The following is an 11,997-nucleotide window of genomic DNA, read 5'->3' on the forward strand; positions in this document are numbered from 1 at the left end:
TTGCCTAATTAAATCTAAGCCTAGCCCTTTTCATCTTTTCAAACTAAAGGACTTAACAGAAAAAAAAATTACTTCTGATGTCCAGCCTATAAACAAGTCCCTGCAAGCGTAGTGATACAATTAAACACGCACACATGTGCACCAGCGAAGCACCAGCAAGTCAGGCCTAGCCACACCCTTTCTTTTCTCCCATGCTGTCCCATTGGGTGGTGTCAAGTTTCTGTCCGCACTGAAAACCTGCCTAGTACCAAAGATGTCATTGGCCCATCACTGCAAATAACTGCAACTCCATCACCACCTCATTGGCCACCGGGAATGCCAGGACATCCATGATAGGCTGGGGAACCCTTCCACTGGTTTCAGGTTATTGATTGCTGGCAGAGGGCCTGGCATGGTGCAAGGTGGTTCTCCACACAGCAGATATTGATCAGAGTAGACCGAATGGTGCACATGAGGTTTTGATGTATAAATCAAGAGTATATTTGATTGCATCACTGCATAGATTTTTGTTTCAACCTTTTTTGGCTTAAGACTCTGGTTTGCCTTCTTTTTAACAAGTTTTACTTCAGAAATTAAATTTGCACTATTTAGAATGAATGAAGCAGTGTGCTAATGGTGTTTGATCACAGCATGTTTTATTCCAAGCTGTAGATCAAGGCAAAACAATCTTTTTTCTTTTTTTTTTCCTCGTTTGTCTGATGGACTACTTTTTGTGTATAAGCTGCTGTGTTGTTTGCTTGTAGAGAAGTAATCTGATTGTACCCCTAGCTGTTGCATGCCAGGCAGGGGTGTTGAAGCAGGGTATTACCTTTCATTTATTTTCTCTTACTACACATCATGGCAGACCCTGTACTACCCTCACTGGATTACTCATATAAAGCAGATTATATGATGTAGATTGCGTAAATCATAAGGGATGCAACAAAAACAGTGTCACGGTTTAGGCACATGGCCCGTCTGCTAACATTTTAACACCTTGACATGAGGTTTGAAGGGCGGATACCTGCAACCTTTTTCTTCAGAGTGCTGTGTCTAAACTTGAGTTTTTGAGGGTTGAGCATGACAGATGCAGTGTGTGTGGTTTGAAAGAGCAAAAGTGTTACACACACACACACACACACACACACAGTAAAAGTGGAAACACAAACATGCACATGGATGTCAGCAAATCCTTGCTGCAAAACTCATGTTGCAGGGGGGCTGCTTTTGCTCTCTGATGTTTGTATGGATTTATGTAAACACATTTTCTCCCTCCGCTGCATACTCTGATGCGCTGATGATCTCCAGCTTTCAAAATCTCAGACACATTTTATGTTTTGGTGTGTCCCTAATGCTCTTATCTAGTGTGTACAGCTATAAAAACAGACTTAAGTCCTGAGTGTACTAACATTACAGGCAACCACAAGCAGTATGAAGTGCAATGAGTGCAGCTGGCACGGCTACTGAGTCTGGGCATCTGATGTAACAAGTGTCCGTCTGTCTCATTTGGATCAAAGACAGCTGCTATTAAAGGAATTTAAAAATGATCTTTAAATAATTACAGTTTTAATATAAATGAATAATCTAGTGTTCCTCTATCTCTGTTCCCTTTTTGACTCCCTTCTGTTTCAGTGGACGTGAGCACAGCAGCGCTGCCCTCCACCGCCACAGCCATCCTTCCCATGGATCTGCGCGTAGTGGACCACGCTCACCACCACCAACAGCAGCCCCCCTTTGGGCTGGTTCCTCCACCCCACCCCACCCCACCCACTTCCACAGCTTGTCCCACATCAACAGAAACAGGCCGTGGACCAGTCATTAGTAAGTCTCTGTTTATCTTATGATATCCCAACCATTTTAACTACACCCGTCACTGTAGATGTGCTGAGTAATCAGGTCTTCAAAACCTTCTACAGGCCAGCAGGAACAGCACCTGCAGCAGGAGCTGGTGGCTCTTAAACACAAGCAACAGCTCCAGAGGCAGTTACTCATTGCAGAGTTTCAGAGGCAACACGAACAGCTGTCACGACAACATGAAGTTCAGCTGCAGGAACATATCAAGGTGAGGTGCTGGGATGAAGATGGAGAGGAGTAAAGGTCCTCTCCTCTGTGTGTACTTGTGTGAAACCTAGATAGAGGGTGGGGCAGGAGTTCTTCCCTGGATACTGCAGGTGTGTACTCAGCAGAAATATGCCTTGTGAAGGACAGAAGGAAACAAATGGCATGCGTACATTTAAGAGTCTGTGGTGGTGTAATTTGATCTAGTGGTGGTATTTCGTGAGTAACTCACCATGCTTTTTAAAAAAAAAAAAAAAAGCCTCACTCTGTTGCCCGGACCACTAACCTAGGCTACAAAGATTGTCAGTTTGGGCTGCAAATACATCTAATGGACGCAGCTACCTCGATGTCACCCACTGGTTTGTGAACTCCTGTTTTGAAGCTGTTTCACTCTTGATGTTTTGAACCCAGACGTGACAAGCGAGGGGTGAAGCTGATGTGAAACCCCGTGCTTACTCGCTAACTACCTGTCAACCACAGGTTGCCGGCCAGTGAGCATACCCTAGACAATCCAATATAAAATAAAATAACTAAAATGTATGAAAAGTATTTTATTCAGTATCAACCGAAATGAGTGACTGAGCCCATAAATTCATCAGGAAAATGTTTACTGAGGTCAAGTCTGAGGGCTGTTTCCCCACAGACTCCTATAGGACCACAACCACAGCTATCACCACCTTGTGGCAATTAAAAATAATGCAGGTTTAAGGCACTTCCATGATGGCTTCACTTTTCAGACCTCAAAGCTGCACCCAGACTGATGGTATGGCCAAAATAAATAAATAAGCCAGCTTTCAAATAAGTTGTGAGGTATTGGCTGTACTATACTTTACTGAAAGAAAGTCATTTCAGCTTGTAGTCATTCTTTATTCTCCTTGTCCTTCTCTCCACCAGCACCAACAGGAGTTACTGGCGCTCAAGCATCAACAAGAGCTGCTGGAGCACCACAGGAAGATGGAGCAACAACGTCACGAGGAGCAGCTGGAGAAGCAGCAGCGGGAACACAAACTCCATCAACTCAAAAACAAGGAGAGGGGACAAGAGAGTGAGTAGTAACTGCTAGAAAGAATTATTTTTAAAGAAAGGGACCAAGAGTTATGTGCACAATGTTCTGATCAGAATGGCCAAAATAGAATCAGTTCAGTCCGTGGATTTACCTTACAGTGGTTCAGAGGTGGTCTGAACAAAGCCTTAATGAAGCTGTTTTGTTTGACCGAGCGTGTATTCACTCTCCTGTGTGCTGCCAACATCTGCTGTACCTGCGCAGAAACACCATGTCATATTATCACAGCAGGTGTTGCAGGAACTTGGCCCCTGCAGCCCCTCTGTCACAGCACCTGTAGTTATAGCACAGCAGTCAGAACAGCCTGACCTCACACATTCACCACAGGGAGTATCATAATAATAAGACAGCCAAGACAAGGTTAGAGGGGCGAGACATTGAAGAGAAAGGCATGTCATGACTTAAATTTTTTTTTTACGGCCACACAAAATGACAGCAATAAAACTGAACCAGGCAGTTTTCTCTCTCTTTTTTCATTTCCTTTAAACCTTTTTTCCCCCAACTTTGCTCTTGTATAATCTCCTTTGACCACCATTGCATCAATTATTTAATCACTGAACTCACCAATAACTGTGCTGAGAATTGGACACACAGAATTGCTACAACAGGTCCAAGCTGTGAATCTTTACAACGGCTGATAATTTATAGCCCCCACCCCTTTTTCTCCTCTAAATATTCTAGTTATTCTCTCCAATAATGTATTTATTTATTATTTTAGCAGTGCCAAGCTAATTGCTTTCCTAATTGCTACTACATTACTACATAAATAGGTCTTGTATGAACGACTTTACACACTGTGTAATTCACTTTCAATTTCCTTGTTGAATGACACTAAACTTGCCCCTTCATTGCCATTTCTTAACTGCACTTTACTACATTGTTTATCCACTTATACTTACTCTGACTTGAATATTTCTTGTAATAGAGGAACGATGCATTCTTTGATGCTGTTATGTATATGCGCACATTTTCACATCGTGAATGAACTGATTATATTTTGGATATGACTGCAAAGACAATCTAACAGGAGAAAAGTACTCACTGTATTCATACTGATATACTACTAGAATATATACTATATATGTGCACCCACTTTTAGAGACATTTTTTCCCCAGTAATGCCCCTTTTTTTCTCAATCATCCTGCACTGAGCAAAGTGAGCCTACAGTTTGACGTCTATGGAAAAAGCATTGGGTTGCAAACAGAGGAAGCTTTGTTAAGTACTGCACTAAATTGCATTGAAGGCAGTCTCATAAAAGCCAATTTGCTTCAGTGGCAAAGCAGACATACTGGGATGTCAGCACTTCCAGCTGCACCATGATTTAGGGAACATATATTAGCTGTTGTCATTCTCACACAGTGAATTTACCACTTCCGCTCTGAGGCTTGACACATCACCTGTTAGCACTCCCGCTGTCAAATTCTAATGAAAACACACCTCTGCTGTATTCCCTACTTTCTGAAAACACTTTTTTAAAGCCAGGCTTCCCTCACTCTTCGCCTCTCCCTCCCTCTCACTCGTCTCTGTCTCCCTCCCTTGACGATTTGTTTGTTGCCGTGAGAGGAGGTTGGTAATTGAGTAGAGACCAGGAGCTGAGTGAAACTCATGATGCACGTCTTCAAGGCAAGTTACATAGCACTGCTGTCGTCTCAGTGGGATTTCAGTGAAACTCTAATGCACGATTGTGCACTCTGATTGTAGAACTTCGCAACCCATTATCTGTCAAAGTATGGATGAATGTTGTTATAATCTTCCTAGTAGTTTCACAGATTGGATAATACAGTAGAAGCTCATATAAAGCAAAAGGGTTCTTTGTGTTCGTGTGGGAAGAACAGGGTTGTGCTGAAAAATGTACTTATGTTTGCTTGCTGTTCTCCTGGTCTCTGTGTTGCGGTGCAGGTGCAGTCGCCAGTACAGAGGTAAAGATGCGACTTCAGGAATTTGTTCTGAACAAAAAGAAAGCCTTGGCTCAGCGAAACCTAAACCACTGTCTGCCCAGCGACCCACGCTACTGGTATGGGTGAGTGTCATCTGAGTGCCCGTGTGTGTTTTGCAGTTAAGTCGCTGTCCTGCAGCAACTACGTCGCTATCTGTGGAGGAATTTCTGAATTTGTGTTTCAGATCAATGAGGTTTTGGCTGGACTCTGAATGTAAGTAGTAAAGGTGAATTTCTGTGTATGTAGATGGCAACAGATTTGTAACTTTCACTGATTTATCACAGTTAATAGCTGTATTATTACAAACAGGTTGCACATATTTGCCAATCAGACCCCATTCAGGTGGAAACTGATAGCAGACTGATTTGCATCAGCGAGTTCCATCTTATTGCTGTTTTATCGCTGTTAGTTTGAAAAAAAACAAAACACAAAGTCAGTTTTGAAGATGGCGGCTGGCTGCGAGTGGTCACAGACCTGGTCTCCACCTTCGAACCAACCATTTCATTGAAATCGTTGGTTGAGATTGCAAGCTTGCAATGAGATTGCAAGTTCATTGCACATGGTCACGCTGTTCTGGCTAGTGTAACTGTACTATTGTGTATGGTGGTGCAGTGGTTACTGCTGTCGCAGCAGGAAGGTCCTGGGTTCAAATCCAGGCTGTGGCCTTTCTGTGTGGAGTGTTCATGTTCTCCTTTTGGCTCTGGCTTCCTTCCACAGTCCAAAGACATGCATAGGGTAAGCTAATTGGCAATGCTGGGATAGGCTTCAGCCTCGCTGTAACGCTGAACTGGATAGGTGGTTAAAAAAAATTGGCATCCTGCTACTTTTATGAATTAACAACTGCTATGGATTACTGATAAGAATTTTTTTTTATTTTTTTTGTATTTTTAACTCACCTTGCAACATGCATAGCTTTTCTGTTTTTAAAAGACAAAATAAATATTTAAAAAATGAAAGAATTCTAGAGCAGTTTCTTCAAATGACTGAGGAGTTAAATGACAGTCCTAACCCTCTGACCCCTACAGTGGCCGGCTGGACCTTGTGGCTCGGTTCCTCTGTGGTACAGTTTGTCCACTTGACTCCTTAGAAGGAAGGGTTATTATATTTCTATCCTGATGGGAAGCTAACCATTCCCATCAGGATAGAAACCAGGATGCTGCGTTTTGGATTAGCATTTTATGCAGCATTCTCCCTGCCACCAGAATGGTGCTGCAACCATCAGGTGGATTAATATAGACTTATAGATTCAATCTAAGGCACACTGATGTGAAAACACTTGGTCTTACTTTTTTTTTTTTATTTCACATTCAATAACCTTAAAATTCAGAGCTATGAAATATCAGCATGCCTTATTTCTTGTACATTTAGGAGTCTTTGGGTTGCTGCCTTTTTCTTATCTACTCAGGGAAAAAAAAATCCACACTAGGAAAAAATATCAAACATAAAAGCCATTGATGAGCAACATGAAAGTCTCTCATCATCATCCTGGCTTTGCAAACATGGCAAACCCCGTGGTGTTATGAACTCCTGTTGTGTAGGCGTCTGTCATTGATGTGCTTTTGTGTTCACATCAAGTTTCCAACATCAGCATTAGCCTCTCTGAGTCGAGCTACAGAGAAAGTGTTGAAGCAATGAGGCTTTTTTTTTTTTTCTGTCAGTGTTTGTTGTCAGTGATTGACAGCTAGCTCTCTTTGAGGTGTGTGTGTGTGTGTGTGTGTGTGTGTGTGTGTGTGTGTGTGTGTGTGTGTGTGTGTGTGTGTGTGTGTGTGTGTGTGTGTGTGTGTGTGTGTGTGTGTTTGAAGTGGGCAGAGAGAAAAGACAATAGCACCTCTCCTGTGCTTTAAATATTTGAAGAGGCTTTAAGCAGCCAAACATTTCTGCCAAGGCAGGAGATGATAGAATAATCAGGAAAACTGTGCAACCAGTCACTATATGTCCGACTTATCACCATTTCCTATTTCTTTAGGGTTCTCCCTGTTTGTTTGACCTGTTAGCATTCCCCTCACCTCTTTCATATACATATTCCCTCTTTGTCTCGCCTGTGTCTGCACATTTTTAGCCAATCTTCAGCCTTTTTGCTGTCTTAAAATAAAATAAAAAGATAAAGCTTTCAGCTTTCAGGCTTCGTCCCTCTACTCTTTGCCTTTTTCTTCTTTCCACCCACATTGTTGTCCACACTCTGACGTGTCTAGCTGACTTTGGAGAGAAGACACAAGCTGTCTTTTAACTCCCCGTGTGTGTGTGGGTGTGTGAGTATCAAAAGTCAAATATAGTAATAGATTGAGCTTGGAAGATGTTATGTGTATGCAGCCAGCGCTTAGCCGCACAGAATTACTCCATTCATGTTACATGTTACTCTGATCATTTAACTTTTTTTTTTTTTTTTTTGCAGAAAAACCCAGCATAGCTCTTTGGACCAGAGCTCACCTCCCCAAACAGCACTGTCAGCATACAATCCAATCCTGGGCACATATGACTCAAAAGATGACTTCCCTCTCCGCAAAACAGGTGCAGAAGGTTTTGCTGACATATTGTTGATCGTTGACATTCCTCACACTTCCAACGATGCTGCACTGATCTTCCTTTTTCCTGATTTAGTAACTTGAAAGTTTTGTTTTACTGGGTATCAAAGTCACGAACCACAGAAAGATTTATAGGAGCTTCTAAAATTCTTTAAAAAGACACATCAGAAGATGGACGAGAGTGGAGCCACTCTAAGTAGCTGAGAGTTTGATGTGAGGATTAGTGCCACTCTGTGTGGTTAGTAGTCAGTTAGCTTAGCTTAGCTTTGCATAAAGACTGGAAGCTGGCTCAATTTTGTTGGTTTAGTATGCAAAGCCAGAGTAGAAATGACAACAATGGGCAAGTTGTCAGGCAACCAGCACAAACTCAGATTTAAAAAATTTTTTTAAATGGTTCTGAAAAACATTTTTCTTGTCTTAAAGTAAACGCGAGTAGAAATATTATTGTTTATGGTCAGCTTTTTGCTCGTAGAGTTTCCTTTTAAAAACTTCGTTGGCTATTTGCCTGTTTTGCATTCTTTAACGCAGATTTTAACTCAGTCATTCCATCACACTTCTTCACAGATACTGTGGATCAGTCATAGCACTCATAACACAGCACTTGATTACCTTTATGAAATGTCCTAAAAGGAATGTAAAACCAAACTTCCTGCCTTTTGGATGCATCAGATTGTGTCCATCTGTCCATATTAAGTACAGCCAAGCTGTGATTATTCACTTAGCGTCAGCAGCTGCTTTGGCGGTATCACTGGCTGCTTTCACAGCTGGAGGCCAAACTCTGTACTCTGCACTCTTGCCCACCTGCTGCGAGTTGGAGGCAGGAATGATTTTTCCTGGCACACAAACTCAGACTGCGAGTTTCAACTTTCAGGGACACTCTATGTAATTTAGGAATTTTACCCTGAGAAATATTCACAACTTAAAAATTCACACTACTCACTGACACAAGGTTTGATGGAGCAGTTAATTAAAAATGAGAGTGCGCATGCGAAGATATCTTTATGATAAAGATGCTTTGAATTTTGAGGTATTTGGCAATATATGTGTGCGCTGTGAGCAGAGCCAAAGATGGAATACTGATTGCATATAGACACACACACACACACACACACACACACACACACACACACACACACACACACACACACGGCTTTTGAGGAACTGTTGTGTCAATAGTGAGCAGACATAGATCAGATTAGACTGACTGACGTGAATATATGAACTCTGTTCAGAGGAAGTGAGTAACAGCGGTTTCCACAGTTGTGCACTCCTCTGACGACTGGATCTGTCACACATGACGTTTTTGCCCTTTTGTGATCATTGAACGTGCATTAAAAATTATTTTTTGACTAGCAAGTTCAGGCACACAGTATATTACAGAAGGGGTTCATTGTCCCAAGTATGAAGGGCTTTGTGGTAATGACTCTTAGAACACAGAAGGCTACTTTGAATGCTATGGCAGGAAGTCTGCAAGGCCTTCACGACAGAGGCAGACTTGTCATGCTGACCCCCTTCTCCATTTCCCTTTCATACAAGATCACACACTGACATTCCCATACCACACTTTGCACTAAATGCAGAACCATGCAGGATATCCGCATGCAATACAGAACTTTCCTTTCCCTTCTTTTATCCAATTCAGCTTTACATTTTGTATATTTCTGGTGTCTGTAGCCAGGAAGGTCTCCCTTACATCTTACCTTTGAACCTCGTGAGATTAGATAAGAACTACCCTCTATTGTTCTTATCTAACGCCAGTTGCACACTGATTGGTGGGCTAGATGGACGTTAGCACGCCTTACATATTAAACTAAACAAAAGACAAATCAAGCAAAACCAAAACATGTAAAACCTTGTTTGTTTTTTTTAATATAATTAATATCAGACTCAGTTTGCGATGTTGCTGGGATTTAAATTGGTTGTGCTTTTGCACTCATGGTTTGCTCTGGTATGTTACAAGTGGCAGTAAAATAGCTGAAATGGAAAAATCACCACATTCTTCCACCCACCTTGCTCATATACTACTCGGCTGTCACTGATTTTTAACAATTGCACGTCCCCTGAGAAAGCCTTAGTGTTTGTAATCAAAGGGAAACTGTCGGTGAGCTCGTTGATGTCTCATGCTCATATTTATTTTATGTGTCCACAGGAGATTTTTTTTTTTTTTTGAATTATGGTTTTTAATCACAATTCTCTCTTCTTATGCCATAATATGGCTTTAGTGAAACGCTTAATCAAAGTTGATTAGCTTTATTTGTGTTTTATGTTTTGTGGAACACATGTAAATGAGACAAAGGCTTATCTATACGTCTTTGTTTTTATGCTCATCTAATCCATTTATCTAATGTACATCCATATATGATGTTTCTCGGATGCCCTGTTGATGAGTTTCAGCAAACTGCCCTATTGATTTCCATAAATCTCCCTTCCTCCCTCTCTTTCCCTGGCACAGCAGCACGGCTTCCCCCTCGCCTGACGCTCTTAGCCCGGGACTCCTATCTGTCAAAACAAATGAGCAGCTGATCAATATGTTTTGTATCTGAGAACCAGTTTCCCTGTCAACTCCCTATTGAAATATTAAATACCACATATACAGACGTTTAATCTGAAATGTTACAGTGGATATCTTCAAGTGTAAGAGATCGGAGACAGATCTCTTACACTTGAAGATATCCACTGTAAGAGATCGGAGACAGATCTTCAGAGTTTTAATTGTCCTTTTCCATGAGCAGGAAATCACAAGCAAAGGGCAGTAAAGGGAAGACACAACAAAAACACATAATACACCAGTGTCTGTTAGCCATGTTTCATCAGGATGCTTTGAGGATATTTTGCTAGTGTGACATATCACCCTTTCTCGTGCTTGGACTGTGGGTTGTAGAAACTAATTTTCTTCCTGATCAATAAATGTCCCGTCTGTTATCACAGCTACAAGGCCACAGAATACATAATGTAATCTTATGTATTGCTCTGGCCAAGAGATAATCTAAATTTAAAAAATGCTTTTAAAAAACTTTATTTTCTTCTAGGTCGTAATCTTCATACAGTAGGGAGATAACTTGTGCTGTAACATGGCAGGATGTCCATCTTTGCCAAAGGTTGCCCACAGTGTGTCCATATAGACTCAGCAATAAGGAGCAAATAATTCCACAGAAAATGGAGAAATGGAGACTTGGACTAAGCCAGAAAAAGAAGGGCATGGATGGAGGTTAAGGAGGCAGAAAGGGCTGCAGTAAAATGCCACCATCAGCAGAAAAAAAACAGTCTGGGCCCTCTGCAGCGAGTGTGTTCACACATGTGCATGCTGGTGTGCTTTTGCCCAGTCGGCATTAACACCCTTCAAAGTCACAGCGTCCTGAGGTGAACACCCCATTGTGACTGGTGCCCAACAAAGGCATACTCCTGCTTCACCCTCCTTCCTTGTCTCTTTCACTGTCCCTCTAGCATCCTTCTAATCTCCAATTTCTCCTTTGGTAGCGGTCACTCTTGAGCCACTCCCTTTATCTGTCCATATCGTAATAGCTTGGGACAACCCCCCCTGTTATTAATGTATAAACACTCATAAACAATCAATGGTGTGTATATATAGAGTGGAAAGGCCCACCTAACTGGTTAGTTCACAGGTAGCCCTGAAACACCGAGAGGCATTTTATGCATTTAAGTACTTTTGATGGAGGTAGATCAGCAGAGTGGCTCAAATCAGAAGCATAATAAATAGCACAAGCCAAATTTTCAACACAGCAGTTATTAAAGTATTAAAATCACTGAATCGTGTTTAAATCAGAGCCAGTGTCAGTCAGCTAAACTATTACAGCTGCAAACTCCGTCAGTGAATGTCAACATTCATGCAAAGTGGCTGCAATAACACCAAATGCTTTTTGTATTATATGGGAAATCCACAAAGGTCAGCTTTAGTTCTGCTTTGTTTATTAAAGCGTAGATTGTTAAAACTGTGAAAATCTAACATGCAGTTATTGTTTGTCAGTCGTCATTGTGACAATACTAAAAGAATGGTAATGTCAAAATATCAGGCTATTACAGTTTAGCATGCAGTAGACTAAAATAAAACTTTAATGCACTGTGCTCCTTCTCTCATAGGCTTCATTCTCCCAGGGTTTCCTCCAGTTAAACTAATGCATAGCATTTTATCCTGACTCACCCGATCCCTCTTAACAAAGACTTTAGAAGAGTGCCCTCCACTAAGAAGATCTTTTTTAAATAATTGACTTTCATAAGTTCTGCAGCACTGTTCCCCTTAAAATTGAGAGTGCATTTAAAAAAGTACTTGGACATTATCAATTCATGATAGTTTATCTCATCCCCACTGACCAGAAGGTATAACGAAACTTGCACCTCTTTGAAGTACATTAAAACTTGGTGCATTATCCTACTTTGATTGGCATTCTAGGGGCCAGAGGGTTTGTAATGACCCAGAAT

General features: G+C 41.4%; 1 protein-coding gene across 2 annotated transcripts in view; it reads left to right on the plus strand.

The window, feature by feature from the left end:
* The window catches only part of hdac4 (histone deacetylase 4), a 124,636-nt gene that overhangs the window by 70,088 nt on the left and 42,551 nt on the right, over positions 1 to 11,997 (plus strand). For both annotated transcript variants that reach the window (XM_030757903.1, XM_030757905.1), the window contains 5 exons: positions 1,612 to 1,800; positions 1,896 to 2,041; positions 2,932 to 3,082; positions 5,001 to 5,121; positions 7,431 to 7,546. In XM_030757903.1, the coding sequence (XP_030613763.1) occupies positions 1,612 to 1,800; positions 1,896 to 2,041; positions 2,932 to 3,082; positions 5,001 to 5,121; positions 7,431 to 7,546 (723 nt within the window). The remainder of the gene's footprint in view (positions 1 to 1,611; positions 1,801 to 1,895; positions 2,042 to 2,931; positions 3,083 to 5,000; positions 5,122 to 7,430; positions 7,547 to 11,997) is intronic.

Source organism: Archocentrus centrarchus, chromosome 21, assembly GCF_007364275.1.
Source record: "Archocentrus centrarchus isolate MPI-CPG fArcCen1 chromosome 21, fArcCen1, whole genome shotgun sequence".
Taxonomy (NCBI): Eukaryota; Metazoa; Chordata; class Actinopteri; order Cichliformes; family Cichlidae; genus Archocentrus; species Archocentrus centrarchus.